At 47.4% G+C, this 22,082-nt stretch overlaps 3 protein-coding genes across 18 annotated transcripts in view; 1 reads left to right on the top strand and 2 right to left on the bottom strand.

Moving 5' to 3' along the window:
- The window catches only part of LOC144009970 (A-kinase anchor protein 7-like), a 17,125-nt gene extending 13,091 nt beyond the window's left edge, over positions 1-4,034 (bottom strand). For 2 of the 7 annotated variants that reach the window (XR_013281112.1, XR_013281113.1), the window contains exons 1-5: positions 1,656-3,220; positions 1,346-1,565; positions 1,005-1,147; positions 572-601; positions 379-515 (exon numbers count right to left, since the gene is read on the bottom strand). Coding sequence is in view for 5 of the 7 variants with exons in the window: in XM_077509978.1 (XP_077366104.1) it covers positions 379-515; positions 572-601; positions 1,005-1,147; positions 1,346-1,565; positions 1,656-1,763 (638 nt within the window). In the remaining 2 variants the exon portion in view is untranslated. Of the gene's footprint in view, positions 1-378; positions 602-1,004; positions 1,148-1,345; positions 1,566-1,655; positions 3,221-3,794 lie in introns of those variants that run through there. The other 5 variants (XM_077509981.1, XM_077509978.1, XM_077509980.1 and 2 more) reach the window with 5 other exon arrangements.
- On the bottom strand, positions 3,945-21,890 carry LOC144009972 (triadin-like). Of its 10 annotated transcripts, none has more exons than XM_077509990.1 (7): positions 21,339-21,890; positions 11,367-11,516; positions 7,522-7,641; positions 6,820-7,038; positions 5,234-5,284; positions 4,290-4,430; positions 3,945-4,094 (listed from the first exon to the last, which is right to left on the bottom strand). In XM_077509990.1, exons 4-7 carry the CDS (start codon positions 7,004-7,006, stop codon positions 4,072-4,074), a joined length of 402 nt encoding a protein of 133 aa, XP_077366116.1. In that variant the 5' UTR covers positions 7,007-7,038; positions 7,522-7,641; positions 11,367-11,516; positions 21,339-21,890; the 3' UTR covers positions 3,945-4,071. The 10 variants fall into 10 exon arrangements, with proteins under 10 accessions (XP_077366116.1, XP_077366110.1, XP_077366111.1 ...); XM_077509984.1 differs by having other exon boundaries at positions 6,820-7,021; XM_077509985.1 differs by having other exon boundaries at positions 6,820-7,021; positions 11,406-11,516.
- Positions 9,737-19,977, top strand: nkain2 (sodium/potassium transporting ATPase interacting 2). The gene is made up of 7 exons (XM_077509983.1): positions 9,737-10,613; positions 14,330-14,467; positions 14,649-14,729; positions 15,426-15,626; positions 17,215-17,275; positions 18,497-18,578; positions 19,142-19,977. The coding sequence occupies exons 1-7, from the start codon at positions 10,560-10,562 to the stop codon at positions 19,149-19,151; spliced, it is 627 nt and encodes a 208-aa protein (XP_077366109.1). The 5' UTR covers positions 9,737-10,559; the 3' UTR covers positions 19,152-19,977.
- Positions 21,891-22,082: the final 192 nt, after the last annotated feature.

The following is a 22,082-nucleotide window of genomic DNA, read 5'->3' as shown; positions in this document are numbered from 1 at the left end:
ATTTACTATAATTATAGTGTAAACGTCCTCTGGGGTAGATTTGAAATGTGTGTCAGGTTTACCTGACCAAGGGGGGGAATACACTTCAAAATTAAATGAAATGTTATCTAATGAACTGGTTTGCTATTTTAAATGTTGACATGGTCCCAAAAATGTTTTTTTTTTTTTATGCTCAAACATACACAAGGCTTTGATGCAGCCTCTCAACTGCAGAGAACGGTGAAATAATGGTGCTTACAAAAGCAGCCAGTAGGTGGCAGCAGAATGAATTTAATTCAATCGCTAATTGAAACATTGCGTGTTGACAAAAAGACATCAATCGCCTCTTTGACTGGTGACCACGGAAAGGAGCCAAGAGCAACAACAAGTTCCACTTACAGGTCGACTTGCTCCTGGTCGGCCAGATGTGTGACGAGCAGCGTGACGTGGAGCGTGGCGACGGGGATCATGGCTTTGGCCAAGCCGGGCTGGCGCTCCAGCACCGCCTCTTGGACCTCCGTCACCGCCGAACTGATCTGCGTCACACACACAACAGCGGCACATCTCACAACCCGGTTTGTGTGCGACTCACGGAAGTGACCACAAGGTGGCGGGATGCATCCTGGTGGCAGAAGGAAAAGAATTCATTGAGAAAGAACTCCTTTACTGAATCCAAAATCAATGTGAATCATAAATCCAATCGAATGGGGCCCTTCTGAATCGAGACCCAGCAAATCAAATACAACTTGTAGCAGCTGGAAAAGGGATGTTACTTCATCAAGCATCTTTTTTTTTTAAAATGGAAAATCTGAAATCTTCAGGTGGCGGCCACTTCCAGCCAACAACGAGGCACTCGAAAGGAGCAAGGCGAGGCCAAAGCCGGATGCATGCGTGCAAGCTGTCAAAGTGGAATCACTCTGCCTTGGTCAGATGATCAACAAAGATTTACGACGGGCGCCGGAAAACGAGGCATGTGCGACGTCATCAGGAATGCGGGTAAGCGAAGCGTTTAAAAGCGCACCCACCTGCATGTTGGTGATGGGGATGGAGACAAAGTAGTTGGGGCGTTGGATCTGCTTCTTCTTCTTTTGGCTCTTCTCTGCATCTTGCTCGCTGTCCGCTCGACGGCCCCTCTTCCTCTGCTTCCGGCCGCACTCTTGCTTGGCCGCTGAAGAGAGAAAAGAAGGAAAGAAATTCAAGATTTATGACGGCAGTTGGTTTCTCCCCCCCACAATCATTTCTTTTGGAGAAAGAAGAAATGTTGGGATGGAGGTAACTGCTGTCCGACGCACATTTCCTCCACTGCAAACATACATTGGTTCTCCATCAACTGCTCCTTCTGCACACAAGTTTGAAAACAGCTAACCTGACTTGTCGGAGGCGCCACTCTCCACATTCTCCTGGCTTTGAATCTCCTTCTGGTTCTCCGCTTCTGAGCCCCTCTCCAGACCAGACACACCTGCAGAAGCAGCGTCCTCTTTTTCTCCACTGTGAAGAAAAGCATCATCCGCTGAAGTCACTTTGCTGTGCGAGGAGAAGTCGTCAGGCTGCATCTTGCTCATGGCCACGGCACACAGACCTGAGGCCTGGAAACAAAACAAAACAAAACAAAACTAGTATCGGGGGTCACACTGTGAACAAAACTAGTTACAAGAAACAATTTGCATCTGGCTTACCTGATGCATGGTTATCCTTGCTTTCGCATTGCAGTGCAAACTGTTGCGAGTCAAAAAAGTTCTGGAACAATTCGACGTGAGCTCGGCCAGGAGACGACTCAGGTGCATGACGAGCAACCGCGCTCTCTCAAACACACACTAAGTTTCAATAACGCAAGCTAGCATTTAGAAACCGACGAACATTGGGCTTATATTGACTAGTTACACAAATACCTTCACAAAAAATAGACGTCACGTATATTCGCAAACCTGTCTAAATCAATCAATCCGCCATGTTGGCTTGGTTCGTGTCGACGGCTGCACCGCGACTTTCGTCAAAACAAACACCAAATAGACAAACCGAGCAACTTGTCTGTTCTCGAGAGTATTTCTCGTCGCTTGCGGGTGTCGTTGAATAAAAGAAACTTCTACTGTTTCAAAAACGGCCGTTTTCCGACGGTTTCCACGCCAGCCGGAAGTCAGCTGTTTGTATTCAAAACGTAGCTTCCGGTGAAGATGGAGCTTCACAATAAAAGCCATGCTACGTGGAGCGCTCTTGCCATAATAAAAGTCACCCGAGCAGCTCCTAAAATGGCGTATTGTTTTATTTATTTATTTTTGCCCGTCTTTCCCTTTTGCTGGCAAAATGACATTTCAATATATCAGTTTAAAATAAGCTTTATATTGTAATTGCTGAAATAACTTTGTTCTATCGCAGGCATTTTGAATAGCGATTATGCTCTGAAGTTTTTTTTTTTTTTTTTAACATATACGTCACTCTGTAAAGCTTTTTAGCCATCTTGAGGAGAGATTATCAAAGTACTGCAGTTACAAAGTTTGGCCAGCAGAGGGCAATCGGGCCTCCTCACGAGTGCATCTTTCAAATGAAAGAAACTCTCATATCACATGATGCAAATAATATAATTGAATATATTGGCATTATGAGGTGTGGAAGTTTCTGATTCAGCACCCACACAACAACCAAGTACATAATTAGTGTGAATTCACGTGACTCTGTTTGAAGAATCAAAACAATAACAATCACTTCTCTCTCTCTCTCTCTTTTCCGCTATTGTTGTATTTACTGTAATCCCGTTGAAGTAAAGCAATGGTTAATTAATTACTAAGGCCAATTTGGGAGTTAAAGATAGACTTTTGTTTGATGTGAAAGGCGGAATGCGCGTTTCATCTTTTCTACTGCAACAACCACCTTTTGCTGCTTTTAAACGAAGCTTTGTTTCTTCGCTCCGTTTGATGTTGACAGCATTGTCGGGGTTAAAATGCGAGACTTTGTCATCACAGCCACGCTGAAATGTCGAGCTGTTCACTGCGTGTGCTTCCAAATCGGATACAAATCACACAGGAGGGCTGCAATTGTGAAGGACGTCTCGTTTGACGCTTGGAGAGCTGACGAAAGGGCTGCAAAAGGAAGCAGAAATGAGAACGAACGAGATCCTTCTTGACATGTTGGCCTCATCTTGTTCTTTTTCTTTTCCTGGCACCTGCTGACCTCAAATGGCTGCTTCCAACCAAAATGGCCGCCAACGTCCTTTGCATTTTTCAGCACCATTCTTAGTCTTTTTTTTTTTTTTTTTTTTTTGGCATATATTCATGCTCCTCCTTTTTCTCCAGTGACTGGATGAGCTCTTGCATATTTTGGAGAAGAGGAGGAGGAGGAGGAGGAGGAAGGAGCGATAAGCCGCCGGATGTCAAATAAGACAGTCCAATTTGTTTTCTACAAGTCAAAAATCTTGATGAAAACCTCAAACTTGCAACGTTTGCAAACGTTCGCCGCTCCGTGAGATAACTTCAGAGTTTGAGACAATCTTGCCTTCCTTTGACGTTGTCCTTCTTTCCTTCCGTCCATCCTTTCGTCCTGTTTTCCTTCCATCTGCCCTTTTCGTTCTGCTCGCTTCCTTCGTTGCTGGCTCGCGTCATTGCGTAAACGCTGATGGAATACGAAGGCGGCCGAGCTTGCGAGGCCAGAGTTGAAAGCAAACACGGTGAAGCAACATTTAGCTGCGACGCCGCACACGGAACTTAAGTGACGTCCGTCCATGGTGGCAAATTGGCGAGTTGCCCGGCAACAGACGGCCGATGGCAAATCGACGGAATGGAAACGAAGAAACGTGACAATTAAAAAGGAAGTTGCGTACTCACCCTCAACTGAGCGAGTGATCGCCAAGTATCCGATCCGTTCTTCATCTTTTCCGTTAGCGTCGTCATCGATGCCGCAATTGCAGCCGGGACGACCACGTGAACGTTTTACGCCGATTAGATCGAAAAGAAAAGCAAGCGACAACAAGGACGTGAAATTGTGCCTTCGTTTACTTTCACTTGAGTCCGGACAACAACCAACAGGAAGACATTTTTGTGCGGTTACTTCCTCGCCGTCCTTCTCTGCGCGACATCCTTCCGAGACCTTTCTTGACCTCTGTCACAACTCCTCCCAGTGCAAAGCTGAAGAAAGAACAAAAGAAACGATTCCCAACTGCAATCGATGACGGGACGTTCTCTTCCACAGAAAGCTAGCTCGAGTAAGCTAGTAAGATTTGTGGCTAGCAAGGCCGTTGGCGAGTCGATTGGCCGGTGAGGCGGCTTGGAAGCACGACACGCGACGGCCGACAACATTCTTCGCTCTTCCGTGCTGAATACCTTCCGCCTCCTCTTCCTCGTCGGGCGCCACCAGGCTGGCGGCGAACGTCCACATCACGTCCAGCCAGTCTCCGGCGACGGCGGCGGCGGGGGGGGACGCCGACACGCCAACCGAGCCGGACCCCGTCGGCCGCACGCCTCCTGCACCCGCCAAAGGGACACAAAAGTCAAAAAAATTGTCGCTTCTTCTTTTTCTCATCCATTAGTGGCCAGATTAAAATTAAAAAAATAAAATAAAATCTCTCACCACAAGCAAAGTTCAGCACCAGATCTGATTACGGCTGGCGGAGCTAATTACAGCTAAGATGTTGTACTGTCCAGTATTTCATTTTAGTTGCCATCGCTTCATCTTTACTTGCCAAAACAAAAGATTAAAAAAAAAAATCAGGCATGTATGGAGCCACAACCCTGACAATAAGATTTGATATTGAAAAAAATATATATATATCATTGTGGAGAAATTTGCATTGACATTGAAACAAGTATTGGCATTGTAAAAGGTTGTATTTAAAAATAAAATACAAACAACACTACTTTCTTTAAGCATATTTTTTTGTATTATGATGAATCTGCAATTTTGTGGTGTCACGGTTTTTCAGTTTCAACTTATTGGCAGTTAAAACACTGCCAATAAGTTGAAACTGAAAAAAAAAAAGTGAACTTGAAAACCAGAGTTGAACCCGAAAAACTGTGACACAAAAAAAAATGAGAAAATGGAACAAAAATCTGCAGATTGGCATTGAAAAAGACAACATAATACAAAAAATATGCTTAAAGAAAATAGTGTTTGTTTGAATGTTTGTATTATAATTTGAGTCAAACGAAATGACTTGACTGTCCTCATATCACGTCCAAAAAAGAAAGTCCTCCCTTTCTTCTGCCACCAGGAGCCCAAACATGAAAAACGACGTTTTTGTTGTTGTTGTTGTTTTTTGTGCACTTGCCTCTGTTGGCCTTCAAAGCTCGCCTGGCGACGGCGGGAGGAGGCGGCTCACCTGAAGGAAGGCGGGACAAACAAACGATCTAAAGGAGGCTCAATTCTTCAAGAAGAACATTTTGCAATCAATCCGTCAAGACAGAAGCCGCCTTCAGTCACTGCACACCTCCAAAAACGGTTTTGCTGCACGTCCTGCGCAAATGAGGATCTCATGCAATGCATGCTGGGAGACGCGTCACCGCCGTCTCTTCAAACATTCCAGGAGCGAAAGCAGCAGCGTGCCCAAAATGTCGACGCATTCATCGGCCGTTTGCAGGCGGCCATCGGCGGCAGACGCCGATTCGCATTCACATTCGCCAACGTGCACATTCACACCTCCCCTCCAAAGTTGGCAAAACATGAGACAAGAACACTCGTCAGCTTCCACATCCCCTCACAAATCCGTCCGTCATTCATTTCAGCTACTGTGAGCAGACATTTTCAGCCATTGTCTCTTTTTTTTCCGAGCCTTTGTCTTGGATGCAGTCCAGCACTTTTTTTTTTTTTTGATTTTCTTTTGTTTCAGCCTTCACGTGTTGCCACGTGAGCATCATCTGCCCCTTGACAATCTCAGCTCGTGCTGAGACCCTGCAAAGTCTGGAAGGGTGCAAATGTCGCACTCAGCTGCGTTTCCATCTGCAACCGTGTCGTCTCGACAAATTGTTTCTGAGCAGACCGACGATCTTAGCCGTCGCCGCTATTTTGCAAGGAGATGTGGGATGTTTGCTGGAGCCCCCCACCGGCCGGATGGCCACAGCAGAACATCCGACCGACATCCGCTAAGAGAACCTGCCTCAAGCCGACGTGCTCGCTTGAAGGAGATGAGGAAACCAGACGTCTCCCTCCTCCGACACACCTGATTCAAAGCATCCCATGATGGTTTGAATCAGGCGTGTCGGAGGAGGAGGCCATCAAAGGAATAAAGCCAGCACATGGATTTGGCGTGAGTGGAGGAAATTGCACATTCGTCCGCGTCAACATGCCAAACGTGCAAAAGCGGGTCGAGTGCAAAAAGTTTTTACCAGGAAACAAACACACGGGTTGGTCGCAGTATGACGTGTACTCTTCAGATGAAGGACAGCGTGAAAAGGAGGTCAAGGAAGAGAGTTAAATACGTGGAGGAGTCGCCGTGGCAACAGATGGAAAAAAACATCACACAATGTGCGACGTTGGTCAACCTTTGACCTCTACCTGCCAATTCCATTTCTACACACACAAACATCTAAATGAGGCAAATTTGCTCCAGAAAAGTTAGTGTACTTTTTCTCCCCCCAAAAAACGTCTTGTCACTAAATTCGAACGACTAAAACAGACTTGAGTCATGGTGTCTTTAGAGCAATTTGTTTTTGCGTGCGACTCCTCAAATGTGGCGTGAAAAATGATGACGTCCACTTTTTGAAGTGCGCTTCAAAAATGGCCAAGAGGAAGCTGGCGATGAAAGACGAGCAACTGGAGTGAAATGTGATGAAATGCAGGATGGATCGTCGGATGAGTCGCGATTGATGATGAGCGAAGTGATGGCGGCGGATTTGTTTGTTTTTGTTTGTGGCGTACCTGCCAGCGTCCGGTCGTCCAGCAGGTCCAGGTGGACGACGGCGACGGCCGTCCAGGTGAGGAGCAGCGCCGCCACCAGCAGCCAGGCCGCGGGCGAGCTGAAGGTCACCGTCACCTGCTCCAAAATGCTCTTGTGATTGGCCCGCCGCCGAGGGACCGCCTCCCCGCCGCTGGTCTGGCCGCTCATTGGTGGAGAAAGCGGCTGAGTGGACAAATTGACTGGAATGAATACAAGGACAAGCGGATCCATATGTCTTGCTTTGCTCCATTTTTGTCTTTTTTTTTTTTTTTTTCAGCCGTGCTTGCATTGCATGTAGCCAAGTTTCATCATGATTCACATTCCTGGTGAAAACAGTGTCAAAAAGAGCTTGTTGCAACAAGGCCCTGCTTGATCTCTTATACTCTGCTGCCACCTGCTGGATGTTTTTGTCATTACTACCATTGCCACAACATTTCTCCTCAGTTCAGATGCTGCATCAAAGCCTTCTGTATACTTTAGCATGAAAAAAAAAACGGATAAGTACGTCTTTGGGACACTGGTAATATTTAAAATAGAAAATATTTATACATTTTTGGGAGCAAATGAGCTAATCGCTTACGTTAGCTCTCTGACAATACTTTAAACTCAAAGGCAGAAATGGCTTGCACGTCCTGAGCAGATCGTTATTGCGCAATTTTTGATTTGAATTTTTTTGAATTTACCTTGGACATGGAGCTTGCTCGCTGTTGTGTGCTAATCATCAGTCAGTTGAAAAGCTCGCCCGCCGCACTCTTACCGTCGAAGGCATTCGTTGAATCCCAAAAGAAAAGAGACCCCAGCAGCTTCAAAGTCAAAAATGAAAAAAATCACTTGTAGCACCCACAACGTTGGTCCCGCTTTGATTCTTGTAGAAAGCTCGTCAACTTTTCACTTTTTTTTTGACTTGACTTTGGAGCAGGACGCAGAGCCAGACGAGACCAGGTCACCCCCACCCCAACCGCCCCCTCTGAGGTCCAAAATAGAGACGAAGAGGAGGGAGGCAGAAAAGGAAAGAAGGCAACGCAAAAAGAAGGCCAAGAGGAAGCAGTGACGACAAATTGAAAGCAACTTACAACCAGAACAGCAAAAACTGCTGGCAAACTCACAAGAGTTTTATTTTGGTCAGTTGGAAAATGAATTTCAAAAAACAAACAACAATCTGCTGCTTGTGTCCGCTGCTCACTTGGATTCACTCAATATTGCTTGGAAGACTTCAAAAGGTTGCCAAGTCGTGAAACGTCACGTCTGGTTGCTTCCTTCGCTGACAAATTGCAGAGAGTTGCCAACCAAAAACCAAGAACACACGTCAGTCCCGCCCATTTATCCTCATTAGCAGGTAGCGGCTAACAGCTAGCTGCCTGCCTGGGCCGTCCGTCCGCTACAAAGACAATCCAAGTGGACAGAAGCCGTTTTCAACTTGTGGACTCTTGCGTGCAAAGAGAACGTGTGAGAACCAGAGCGGTAACCTGACCTCCACTTTTGCCTTGGGAGCCTGCACCGCACGGGCTATAATTAGCGCCCGACTCAACTTGGAATGTAGGACGCGCACAAATATTTGGTGGGGTCGCGCGTGTGCCTCGTTTGAAATCCAGACGACAAGTTTCCACTTTGCAAGTCATCGCTAAAGTCTCGTCTGCTCTGTCACACGTCGATCCACTCCTGGAAGAGTCGTTTGGCGAACCGTCGCACCGCCACCTCAAAACAGGCAAACGAGGGCTCAGGCAACCAATCGCAACTCAGCCTAGTTGTGAATTAGGGCTGCGCCATATTGGAAAAATATACTTGCTGAACATAGCGATATCGATATTATTGCGATATTCAACATGTACCTAAAGAAGTTACATTTTTATTACCTAATGAAAGGAAAACATTTTTCATGTAGCAAAATAAGCAACCTTGATGTAATCTTAGTTAATTCATTGTAATTATGTCTATTGAATGGCGATGCACATTTTAGTTAGCATCTGACTGGTCAAATTCAGATAAAAAGCATAAAATTCTATAGAAAACTTATTGCGTGCCAATATCGCGATATCGATATTTTGTCGATATATTGTGCAGCCCTATTGTGAATGTCACGTGACCAAACCTAAAAAAAACAGGTGAGCTGTGATTGGTTACCTGAGCTCTTGTGATGTCATTTTCAGTCGACAGCAAGTTGCAAAAAGTCTTTTTAAAGGCACATAAAAAAATGATAGATCAATTATAAATTATAGATAAGGGAGATAAATTGGATCAATTATAGATAAGATGGATAAATTATTGATAAGAGATCAATTAGATGGACAAATTCTAGATGAGATAGCGAGACTCTGTTCTATCGATCATGAGCTGCTTTGCAGAAAAGCCAACCGAGTTAATGAAGCAAAGGAGGAATTGATGAGGGTGGAAGCTGCCAATGGGGGAGGGGCCGTGAGGGGAGGGGGCGGGGCACGTTTATTTGGAATGGCTGAAGGTCGTTTGGAGGAGCAGCTGCGCACCCAACACGGCCAAAAAACACACAAAAAATCTCCTGGCAGAGAATGAAAGGATCCCTGGCGAGCGGAAGCCAGCAGGAAAAGGACACAAAGAAATGTTTGCCTTCAAAATAAAAGCAAAGGTCATCAAGCTGTACAGTTGGAATACAAAATTAGCCGCATCCTTCTTTGCAAAGGCACATATTTGTAAACAGATTGCTCATGCCTGATCCAACTGATGCATTTTTTTTTTTTTTTTTTTTAAGCTTTCATTCAGTTTGACGCAAAGTCCGAGCAGAGATAAAAAAAAAATAAGAATTTCCACAATGGCTTTCAAAATAAAGCTCAAGTCAACAAAACAATGGTGTCAATTTGGCAAAGCACAATGTAGCGTTCCAAACGTCTTACTTTGAAAGCGCCAATGGGAAGTGGCATGTCCCGCCTGCGTGTGCGCGCGCGCGTGCGTGTGCGTGCTGGCTGTTTTTGTCTTGACAGACGGCGGGCGAGCTGCGAGCTGCGAGACGCTCGTCACGGTTCGCGACGGTTCGCGCGTTTGTCCCGTTTGTCGTGAGTGCAGAAATGGAAAAACACAAATAAACATCAAGACGTCGTGACTTGGTGAAAGCATCACGTCAGCTGTGACGAGACTGAAGCGGCGCCGTCTTCTTCTTCTTTTTTTCTCTCTATTCACCTGCGCGGCGTCGGAGACGGACGAGCTGAGATGAGACGCAGCGACCGGAGGAGGACGACGAAGATGAGAGGTGGCCGCTGACGCTGACGCATTTTTCGGGGGGGCCCTGGAAGACGTCGTCGTCGTCGTCGTCGTCGTCGTCGTCATCTTCTCCTCGCGTCTGCACTTCTTGTCCTGACCGCCTTTTCATAATATTACTTCATTCCGAGTGGGATTATTTAGCAATCAATATTTTTTTTTTTTTTTTAGATGATGCCATACTTGATTGTCTGTGGGACCTCAACTTTTATTCACGTAATCTTCGCAGCCATATTCCAAATGATATGAACGACTGATGAAAATGACACACTGGAGCCGCTTTTTCCCAGGCCAGACGTCCACCTTGATTATTATCATTATTAATTGATATTTTTCCTTTATTATTATTGCCGTCGGAACCCTCGTTCAAGCGGGTTCCATTTTGCCCCCAACCTCCTCCGTTTGGCCGGACAGCTCCAAGGAGGAATTGCAACTAAGAAATCCATCTGGGGAGGCGGGACGTGCGTCCGTCCGTCCAGACGGCGGCGAGGACGTCATGGGCTGCTGCAGCGGCAGGTGCAGCTTGGCCTTCATCTGTGGCATGCAGCTGGTAAGCGTTACGATGACTTTCCAGCCCTCGGAATCGACGCGAAAGCTTTTCGTCTCTTCCGAGATCTCGTTTGCGACGGCGAGATGTGACGCGATGCCGCAAGTTCACAGTCGCGCGCACGAGCGGGAAATAAACGTGCGCAAACGTGACCGATGATCGATCGATCGTGCGGTCGAGTGACGAAACATTTTGGAGCGAGCGAGCGAGCCGTCCGCTCTCCGTTTTGCCAAGTAATCCGCGCGCGGGTGCTAAACTGTCAAATTGCAAGTAAAGCCCAATTGGCGTTTTGCGTACGGCGTCCGCACAAACTGCAATTCACACCGCATACGTTTGCGTGTCCGGAAATGTGCGCCCGTCAGACCACAAGATGACGCTGGAGAGTCGAGTTCGCGCGATAACAATATATCGAATCCGATTTGTAAACAATATCCACGCTTGCCTGTTGTCACGTTCAAATGCTTTTTGGAAATGATTTGTGCCACGTTTAAGCACGTTTTGTGTTATTTTGTCATCTTTCATTTATTCTGAGCTCATTTTTTTTGTCTTAAATGTCCGACTCATGTCACGCTATGTAGCTAGCGAGCTTCCCTCCCAACAAAATGAGTTTGCTAGCACTTTTATTTTGAAATATAGCAGATTTATCTTGATGCCCGACTTCCTGTCCGCTCGTGTCATTTCTTCAGAAATCCGCATGCGGCGTCCGGAAAAAAATCATCCAATTTTGTCCAATTTTGAACCAAGCAAGCTTCTGACCTCTTTTCAACTGGTCGTCGTCTATTGCCGATTTCTTACTTGTTGTTGTGACCTTCAATCTTGAGGAATGTTGAAGAGGGGGCGGAGTCAAGATGCACTTGGAAGTGTCCGATAGGCTCGTTTGGACACTCGACGTTGCCTCGTCGTCATCTGTGAGAAAAGAACAGACCACGTGAGGACAAATGATGTTTGTCAACAAAATAGGACGCTTGCGAACTTGCAGCCGTTTCTTTGATTGTGTTTGACATCGTGGTCCCATTTTTTGACCCTTGACACCAGATGTGGGCAAAGTCGCTCCCGCGGGTTTTAGAGGTTTCCCTCCTCCAACACAGCTGATTCCAAGTAGCAGGCTTGCTGCTGAGCTGATCATGTGAATCAGGTGTGACGGAGAAGGAGGACTTGAGTTTGCCCGCCCGTGTCTTGTCGCTCGTTTTCTTCCAAGCAGCGACCGCGTGCCGACGACGCCCGCGCTTATTTGTGGCTAATGCGCCGGAACAAACGACACGCCGACGCCAGCAACACGTTTTGCTCTGTTAACTCTTGTAATAGCAAACGAGTCCATTAGCCGCTTTGAAAAGACTCTCACACGGCGCGCTGCAGTTAGTTGACCGTTAGCGCGCTTCGCTTGCCAGCGTTTAAGATGCCGGCTTGACGGGAAACAAAACGTTTTCTGGAGGTCCGCGATCCGTCCGCGATCCTCTTCCACCCATCGCAGCACAACTGCCAGCATCCGGCCGAGAAAGAGTTGCGATTCCAAAGCGGAGGCCACGCGGACCGAAAGCGAGTCCCCGTCTCGCTCTCTTTTCCAGGCTAATTGCTAAGATATGTGATGTCGCCGAGCAGGGATTGACGACGCTGCGCTCGCGCGCGTCAAAGCTGACGTAAACGATTGATCGGTTGAGGCTCAGGAAAGGTCGGAAGGGAACTTTGGGACTCGGAGCAGACCAGTATCCGACTTTCAGCAAACGTTTCCGATGCTGACGTGGGAAGCGGCACACGGACGGCCACACGAATGTCCTGTGAGGACGCACACAAAAACCTTCGCTATACGTGCCATTTATCAGCAAGTAGTTCAGCGTGCGCATTCACAAAATATTCATTCCCTCATAAAAGCATCCGACGCACGGATGCTCCATTAAGATATCGACGGGAAGGCAAAAGCCGTCGGCCGACCGGCAGGGATGATCGTTCGCTTACACTTCTTTGATGTTTTGTGTGCATGGAGGTTTGTTTGTTTGTTTTTTCCTTCTTTTTGCTCTTTGCGCCGCTGCTGCATCGCGGCGCATAAACCGATTAGCAGAGACACGATTGAGATCATGGAGGCAAGCCAGAGAAATAAAGATCGCCAGCGGAAAGGAAAAAGTGAGACGCGCAAGCAAAAGTCGCCATTTTGACAAACGTGCTAAACGATTGATTGCTCAATTGTGCAAACAAAATTCACATCTTGCGCTTGACTCTTTCAATTGTGACTTTTCCCTCTTTGAATCGGCGTGGGCGGCGCCCGATTCAACTTTCTGATCCAAGCAAGCGCAACTCGATCAATCGGCATCCTCCCGCAATCGTTTTGCGGTCGGGTTGACACCGGTGGACTTTTTTTTTTTTTTTTTAGTTCCATCAATCAGTCGGCAGAGAACGATTTTTGGGATGGGAAGACTCGATGCGTCCCGGAAGCTTTTTGTCGCATTCCAGCAGACTCCAAAGATGAAAAAACGGGACGAGACACCAAATCCGAGTCCCAGGAGAGCTTTGGAAATGGCAAGCGGATGATTGTGACATTTAAATGTCACGTTTGTGGGGGAATATTCATTGGCACTCAAATGGAGACTTGATGGCAAAAAAAGAAACGCGTCCGTCCACTTCACATCGCGTCAGACTTGATGATTTCTTTTTGGTTTGTTTTTTGTTTTTGCTTTTGCTTTTGTCAGGGTTCGAGTTTGAATGTGTGCTCATGTTTCGTGTTGTTCCTATTCCCAGGAAATTCCGTCACGGGCGAGAGGCCGCCGCGCTTCTTGTGGGGCCAGAAAAGGAACAATTGCGCCACTAAATCACCGACTTTCTTTTTGCATCGTGACAGCGAGCTCATTGGCCAACAAACGCAAAAAGCCAGCTGAGCCCTGTCGTGCGCTCGGAAGGCGTTTGTGCGCCTCGTTGCTTTCCACCGCTCACATGCAATAAAGCGTTTGCACTGTTTGGCGTTTGTGAACGTCCGTGGCGTTGCCGCACGCTCGCACGTTAGCATGCGCTCAACTCACACATGCGCAATCGTGTGTGTGGATGCGTTGACATCATTAAGCTCGTCTCGTTTTCTCCTTTATATGCCCGCGTAACCGATAACACTTCAGTCGCAACCAAACCGTCGACCGTAAAGCTAATGTGTTAGCGTTAAGCTAGCGCCAGGCATTCGTTGTTTTCAGTGCTGTAATCTGATTACTTTCTTTCAATAACGAGCAGTCTAACGCATTCATTTTTCCAAACCAGTAATCTGATTAAAGTTACTTTCCTAAGTGGCTGTACGTTACTATTTGGAAAAAAAAAATAAAAATGTTCCAGTTGCAACCAGCCGACATGTAAATGTTCCAGTTGCAGGTGGAATGTGTTACTACAACAATTGATGTCTTGTAAAACCAGAGAAACAGAAACAAAGAAATATGTTCACACACTTTCATATTAATAGTGATAAGAAGTATTATTTAAGTAACCCCCGTTGTCATTTTTACGTTGAGGCAGCAAAGGGCGGAAATTGGTACCGAAAAGTAACTGATAAGTTACTTTTTGAGTAACTGAAAGTAGCTTTTTTAGGAGTAATCAATAATCCCATTACTTTTTCAAGTAATCTGTGTCAACACTGGTTGTTTTGCTGACACGAGTATTGATGTGTTTTTTTGAAGCGCCGCATGCGCTGCAGCCGCCAGCTGAAAAGGTGGCGCTAGCGAGTCACCGTCCGCTTTGCCGTCTGCCGCCAGGTTAGCGTGTTTGAGCGGCAGATGTTGGACTTCCTGGGCTACCAGTGGGCTCCCATCCTGACCAACTTCCTGCACATCCTGGCCGTCATCCTGGGCTTGTTCGGCACCGTCCAGTTCCGACCGCGCTACGTCACCGGGGTACGTACGCACGCACGCACGCACGCACGCACGTACGCACGTTCGACGCCGCGCTTGCTAAAGTGTCTCGGCACGATTTCCTTCCAAATGAAGAAGCAGTGCAACAATTTGCACATTGAACGCTTAACGTTCATCAGCGTTTGCAACGATGATGACGATGTGGATGTTTTGCTGTCGGCAGTACGCAGCCTGGCTGCTGATGTGGATGACGTGGAACGTTTTCATCATCTGCTTCTACCTGGAGGTGGGCCAGCTGTCCAAGGTGACGAACCATTTTTGAACACATTTCAACGTCCTCGTTTTCGCCTCGCGAGAGTTATCGGCAAGCGATTCTTTCGGATTTGGAGACAACATGAAAAATGAGTCGATTGGAACCACAGCTTGCCAATTCATTTGGGCCAATCGTTTTTCAGCGTAAACGACGTTGATTGAGGCAAACCCGTTTGCAATCGAGCATCTTATCAGCCGTCGACGTTTCGATATTTGGCCGTCAGTTACGTGAACAAAATAACTTTTTGTTGACATTCAAACGATGGCGGAAAGTTCCCGGCAAGAAAATTTCCCCGCAGACGAAAAGCAAAAAGCTTCATTGATTTTGTTCCTCGATTGATTTCCAGAGTGCCTGCTGGAAACGTGCCAACAAGCTGCACGATTTCTTTTTGGCTGCTCTTAAAGCGAACGTGCGGCGCTTGGAATTTGTTTTGGAAAACGGACGTCACACAGAATCGAGCAATCCGACGTCGGCAGTCGGACAGCGTTGGCTAACGTACGCCATGCGACGGACGATCGTGTCGAGATGATTGGCGGAAATCGGATCCAGCAAATACGACGGGTGGAATCGGCGTCGGTGCATTTGATTGGCCGTTAGCTAGCGAAGAAGTGACAAACGCGGCTCAACCGTCCCATCCGTCCTCGCCCTCGCCCTATTTTTTCCTCTCCCCCCAAAATGTGTCGGCAGGACTCGGAGCTGGTCCTCACCTTCAACCTGTCCATGCATCGCTCCTGGTGGATGGAGAACGGGCCCGGGTGCCGCGTGACCCCCATCGGCCCCCCCCCCGCCTGGGCACCCGAGGACCACCGCTACATCTCCATCTCCGGATGCCTGATGGACTTTCAGGTGGTGGAAGTGGCTCACTCGTCGCTGCAGATTCTGCTGGCCGTAAGTCGCCACAAACTGGCTCGCCCGCTATTAACTTCTTGTAAGAATCCATTTTGAACGGCCCGCAAAGAGCGCAATCTCCATTTGGAAAGCGCACTTTTGCCTGCAGAAAGACGTCGCGGCGCTGCGAAAGTGCCCAGTAAGCATGTTGAAAACAAAAAAAGAAAAAAAGAAAAAAAGTTTTGCATCTCTCACACTTCAAGTGAGGATCGAGTGCGACGCGTCTGTCATGTCAAAGTGTCGTGCGAACGAGTTGAGCTCATGTAAACATCAGCTGCTTTCATTTGGTTACGTTCTGAGGTGGGATCCCAAAAATAAGATTTGAACTCTTAACTCGCATGACATCGAGAGTCGCACAACAAACGTGACGAGACGAGAAAACTGCCAATGCATCGACAGTCGCGAGACGCCAAACCCACTTGGGCTGTGGAGATGCACAGAGGAAGCGAAGTCATAATCCGACAAACGCGCACATTTCATATCCACAGCGAATCCATCTCACCGTCATGACCTAATTTATGCCTCCGCGTTTGCTCTCGCGTTGACCTTACGGCAGTCATGAATTTTAAGTGGCGCGTCGCTTGTGGCCAATCCTTCAACGCCGTCGATGGCGGGGCGCAGCTCGCTTCCGATTGGTCCGTTCGATGGCGCTTTTTCTCTCTCTCCCCGCCCAGATCATTTCCGTGAAGGCAACTGGCGGCGCAAATCGACTTCCTGCTCGGCTGCGCATGTGAATATGCGCCTGGGACGAGAGGTGCAAAACAATAACTTAAACAAACAAAACTGTGTTCGCTAATCGCACGGCTGTTGTGTTTTGGCGAGTTTACGGCCGACACGGGCGCAAATTGGCAATAATGAATTACCACGGTGATGAACTTCCTCCCACCGGCTTTGTTTGGTGTTTCTGACTGAAATCGAATCCGTCCTAAAATCGCCACTGGTGGCGTCGCAGCCATCGCGACTTGGTGCGAAACTGCAGCAGACAACCGCCATGTGGATTGCGCACAAGTCGGAAGGCAAACGCACGAGCGGAGCGACGCCGTGACGCCTCTCGCAGAAGCATACTGAGGCCTTGAACTGACTGTCATGAGCCAGTCATGACCCAACACGGGACGGCTCGTCAATGGAGCTGACGTCCATGTTTGAGCTCATAAATTCATGAAATGGCGTTTTGTGACGGTTGTGCAAGAAAAGATGTGAAGCCATCCGACGGCAGGAGACTAAATAGGCTCCGCCCTTTTTTTTTTCCCCCCTTTCCACCTCTCTCAACAGGAAATTGTGTTGTTGACATGCAGCAGGAAGTTGCTCGTCGCCAACATGAACGTGCCGCCGTGCAAGCAAAAGCACATTTTGGGGCGACGAGCAACAGACGCGACTTCAGTCGCCACAAAAAAAAAAAGAAAAAAAGCTCTCGGCTGCCATTGTACCGATACTGCGAACGAAAAGAAAAACTTGTTGGCCCGCTGCCATCACATCCGTTTCTGACCAGTGAATTGATTGCAACCGTTTTCTGCTCCAATCAAATCACAATCATGCAACACATGACAGGAAGTGAAACGTCAACGGCGTCTTTTTGTGTCTCCTCCAGTTGGCCGGCTTCGTCTACGCTTGCTACGTGGTCAAGATCGTCTCCGAGGAGGAGGACAGCTGTGAGTGCGTTTGCATTTCATAGGATGGATATTGCTCCTTCATTTGAACTCAACGGCCAGTTAAAGCAAACGTGCTCGCTCGCTTGCTGATAAACCGGAAAAGATGCTCACAAAAACAGTTTTGCCACCCAGCATAAGAAACAGATCATAAAAATGCAAGTGAAATTCATGTACATTCAAATTGGAATACGTATTGTATGCTGAGGTTATTGGCAATACGCAGCATTAATATTGAATGCAACCTCTTGACTTCCGTTGCAGCAAATGCAGCCAAAAGGAGGCGCTCACGAGGCCGCTCGGCCATTCCAACAAATCAATCGTCGTTGATATCCGACATTATTGAAGCAATTTTGACCATTTTGTCATCGTCTCGCCACATTTTCTTGTCCCGCAATCATTTTGGGGGATTCGTCGTCATCGCTGCCGCAGGGAGACGAAAACGTGGGCCGGAATAAACGCTCGGGGGGGTTGTTGTGAAAAAACGGGCCCCGGGCGAGGAACGAAACGCTCGCCGAGGGCCTCGGAAAGATTCCCAGCTGCTGAGAAAGCTAATTAGTCCCATCACGATTGTGCGAGTGCCCGCTTGCCTCTCGTCAAGTCGGCAGCGCACACGCCAGCGCCGCCGTCAGGGACCGACCGAGTCAGCGGGAAGAACCCTCGCGGCGGAATTGCGGCAGCGATTGTCGGAATAACGATGGCGAGCGCTGAATGAAAGATGAACGTTTTCGTCTTCACAAAATTGACATTTGTGACCACTCGGGGGGGAAAAAAAAAAAAAAAAAAGCGACAAGGTTCTTGTTGTCGACACATTTCCACACCGATTCGATGTCAAATGTTTTTTTTTCCCCACTTGCTGAATTCTTGAAATGAAGTTACTCAACTCAAGTGGCAGAAAACGATTCTTGAAACGTAAACGTCAAGTCATGTGAATGACAGTAATGCTAACAAACATGCTAACACCAGCATTGATATGTTGCTCATTGAAAAACGACCACAAACGATTACCATATTAGCTTCATGCTAACACAAAATGGGGGGCTAAATGAAATAGCGCCCCCATGTGGTGCCATTGTTTCAGGAAGTCCTATTTGAACACAAACGCAATATTTTCATGATCTTTTGTGAAAGCAAGCAGACGTCTCCATGCTCAAACGTTGTTTTTTCTTTGTTTTTTTGCTTTCCCGACTGGAACGGTTGATGGACGCAATCGTCGCGCCGCAGTCGACTTCATCGGCGGCTTCGACTCGTACGGCTACCAGGGGCCTCAGAAGACCTCCCACCTTCAACTGCAGCCCATGTACATGTAAGTCGCTTGCAACAGTTGCATTCCAACAAATGTTTTGACTGCACTGACGCCCACCAACGCAACAACGCGTGCACTCAAATATTCCGCAAGCGAAAACCAACCATCACCCAAAAAGTAGTGACTAGCAAAAAAGCTAACGGATGGATGGATGAGAGGCCAACTCCAAATTAACAAAGTCCTCATAAAAGTAAGAAAGAAAACATTCACCAGTACTGACGCTGAAAGTGGCAAATCAATCCGACGACGATGACACACGTGGACGGACGAGAGCAACCGATTGGATGACACGATGTGAATACAACAAGATAACCAGACAGGAAAAAACCATGACGATGATGACACAACGAGGGCCCGACCCATTAATTGGCCAAAACAAAATCGGCCAACTGGCCGATTATTTCCCCCTTAAAACCTTATCTGTCAGGTCACACACCAAAATGACATTTGTTTTGTTTTTTGCAATTTGCACCACTTTTGACAACTTCAACACATCCCGGCGGATTATTTGCTATTTGTGGATCATGTGACTATCAATCAATGATGTCATTGTGTCTCCTCAGGTCCAAATAAGACTGCGAGCTGCCTTGCCTTATTATTATTATTAATATTATTATTAGCACTTGTTGACTTCGTCTGAATGTTGCCGAACGAGGACACGCAAGATTGCAGACACGAACTGACTGAGTCGTGTGGATTTGCTGACGGTGCAACACTGACATCTGGTGGTGGCAAGCGGCAACTGCAAGCGGCTGCCATTGGCTACCGACTTGTCAAGCGTTTTTTGTTGCGTTTGCGCACGAGCGGATGGTCGAAATCCGCCGGACGTTTTGGACAACTTTTTCAGTGCCTGACAGAATTCAAGACACCAAACGGACGAGCAAAATCAACGACGTCACACACGTTTTCCTTCCCTGGATTGTAAATGTGAGCGAAGATCATGTTGCAAAAATGTCAATTTTAATGTTTACACTTGCAAGGAGTCGGACAAGACTTTTTTTTTTTTTTTTTTTGCGTGCACGTTGAGGCCTCGTCAGTCAGTCAGTCATCCGTCTTCCACCAACAAACGAGCAACAGAGTGCCAAAGAACGCAAGCGTCCGTCCGTCCGTCCGCAACCAAGAAAAGAAGGACAATCGTCAGACGTGCCGACAGCCGTTGACGTTTTGCCATCAAACTCGGAACCGAGCGAGTACGAGGACGCGGAACCTCGAAAAACAAAACAAAAACAAAAGCGTTTGTCCTTCCACGTTTGCGTGCGTGCACATTTGCACATGGAAATCACCTGGAAATCCCTTTGCGTATTTCCTCACCCCCTCACACGTGACTTGCGACTTTGCTACGAGGTCAACCTGCTTGCTTTTTTTACAAGTGGCAAATGTCAACACAGGAAAATGACTTTGAAAAAGAAAAACTGAAAGAAAAAAAAAAACGATTGTGAACTTCAACGTGTAGATGTTTTGTTTTTGTTTTTTTTAATCTTGTGTATTTTCCCCCTAGTTGTCAAATAATGTAACATGTGGACAAGTGGCCCTGTGTTTTACTGTGTGCGCGTGCGCGTTGGGCTGGGAGAAGAAAGCGGTGCCTTGAGGTACGAGTTGGATTTGGTCCTCGCAATGCAAAACTACATAGTATGTGAAATTGGAAATGTTGTACTGTATTTATGAAATCATAGACATAGCATTCAAATATTGAGAGGGAGGGTGGGGGAGTAGTTCGACATTTTACATGGAGAAAAAAAAAAGTAAAGAGTAAATACCTTGTGCTGCCTTTTGATAAAGTTTTGCAAATGATTCGTTTGGACATTGAAATAATTGAAAATCTCCAACCTGTCACGACGAGAGGAGGTAGGACCCAGATGCAGGATAAGGTAGGCCACAGAGGCAACAGGTTTTATTGCCGGGCAGCAGCAGTCTCCTCTCACACTGAGAGGAGAACGGGGAAGCAAAAAGGTGGAGAACAAAAAACGCTCCACTGGGGAGGAAAAAACAGGCAAAAGGTATAGGGGACAACAAAAGGCGCTCCGCTAGGGAGGAAAAAGGCTCAAGGCAAAAAGGGGTAACTCAAGGCGCTCCGCTGGGGAGGACAAGGCACAAAAACAAGACAAGGCACAAAAACAAGGCAAGACAATAAGGTACCGGGAACAAGGACTCGAGGACTGTGGGACGCTTCCATGCACTGTGTGTGTGACACTTCGGCAACGGAGGGGAGAATGCAGGTGGCTTTTATTGTGGCTTGATTGGTGGCAGGTGGTGGTAATCATGGGCGGGGACCGGTAATTAGCAAGCAGCAGGAAGGATAAGTGACCTGAGGTGAGAGGGGAATCATTATTTCACAACAAAACAGGAAACATGAACACAAAAATAAAAGCATGGGCCGTCACGCCGGTGGCGGCGTGACACAACCAAGCCAAGCTCACAAATTGAAGTCAAGGTGGAGAATAAAACATGCTCATATCGACGAACACCATTCAACCTTGTCAAGGTGTGTCAATTCAAGCAATCGACCGATGAAAGGGTTGTTAGCATGCAAGTCAGAATTAGCAGCCGCTGCATTCCCATTTTTTCTATGTCAAGTTTGCGACTAAATGATTTGAGTTGAATAAGCCACCACTCGTGGCCTATTTTTGTGCACCTTCATTTTGATGGCCTCTTGCGAAGGCCATAAAACAATTTTGTCGGCGTTTTCACAATGCGGCCTAATGGCCGACTGGGCCTGCAAAAATCACTCAGGATGGGCAGCGGAAATAAAATTCACTTTACCTGACAGAAGGCGGAAGTCTTCTGGCCATCGACTTGACGTCGTTTGTCCTCTGCAAGTTGCTCCTTTCGCAATGTGGCACTTTTCCAGGATAACAAAATGTCCAACATGTTTCTTCTCTCTCGCCCCCGACCAGCCGCTTCAACACTGTTCGTGGTTGGCGCCTTTTTGTTGACGTCACTTTTACGTTGGTTTGTCGCAGGCCTCGTTTGGCAAGTGATTGACGCCACCTGTTCAAAATGGCGTCGGCGTGCGCCTCTCAAAGCATTTGTACTTCTCGTGGCAGTTGGCGTTTGAATGGCCTGGCCGCGATTTTCCACCCGGGACACGAGCGGGAAAACTCGTTTGTCAGCGCGAGTCGCTGCTTCGTCCATCGACAATCAATCGACAGGTGTGTCATTACCGACGCCGAGGTGCAACCTTCGCCTCCCGGGAAGGCGACAAGTCGAGGAAGTGTTTCCTCTCCTTTCACGAGCCGGCAATAAACGTGTCATCATGACCAGCTGCTGCAGATGTACTCACATATTCGATGCGTGTTTGTTTTGGTGTTTTCCCGCCGTACGACTGATTCGAATGTCGCTACTCTCGCGAGGTTTATAGTCGTGATGTCATTTGCACTACTCATGCTGCATTCACGGAAGTTGGGATTTATCGCTGTTGGCTTTTCCCACTTCCGGCCTGAAAGCGTTCGAGGCGAAAGTAAACAACCAAAATGGCGATAAATGTTTGATTTGGTCCTCAAAACA

The sequence above is a fragment of the Festucalex cinctus genome, chromosome 21 (assembly GCF_051991245.1).
Source record: "Festucalex cinctus isolate MCC-2025b chromosome 21, RoL_Fcin_1.0, whole genome shotgun sequence".
Lineage (NCBI taxonomy): Eukaryota > Metazoa > Chordata > Actinopteri > Syngnathiformes > Syngnathidae > Festucalex > Festucalex cinctus.
Note: the sequence above shows the minus strand (reverse complement) of the source record. Positions and strands in the feature narration are given on the sequence as shown.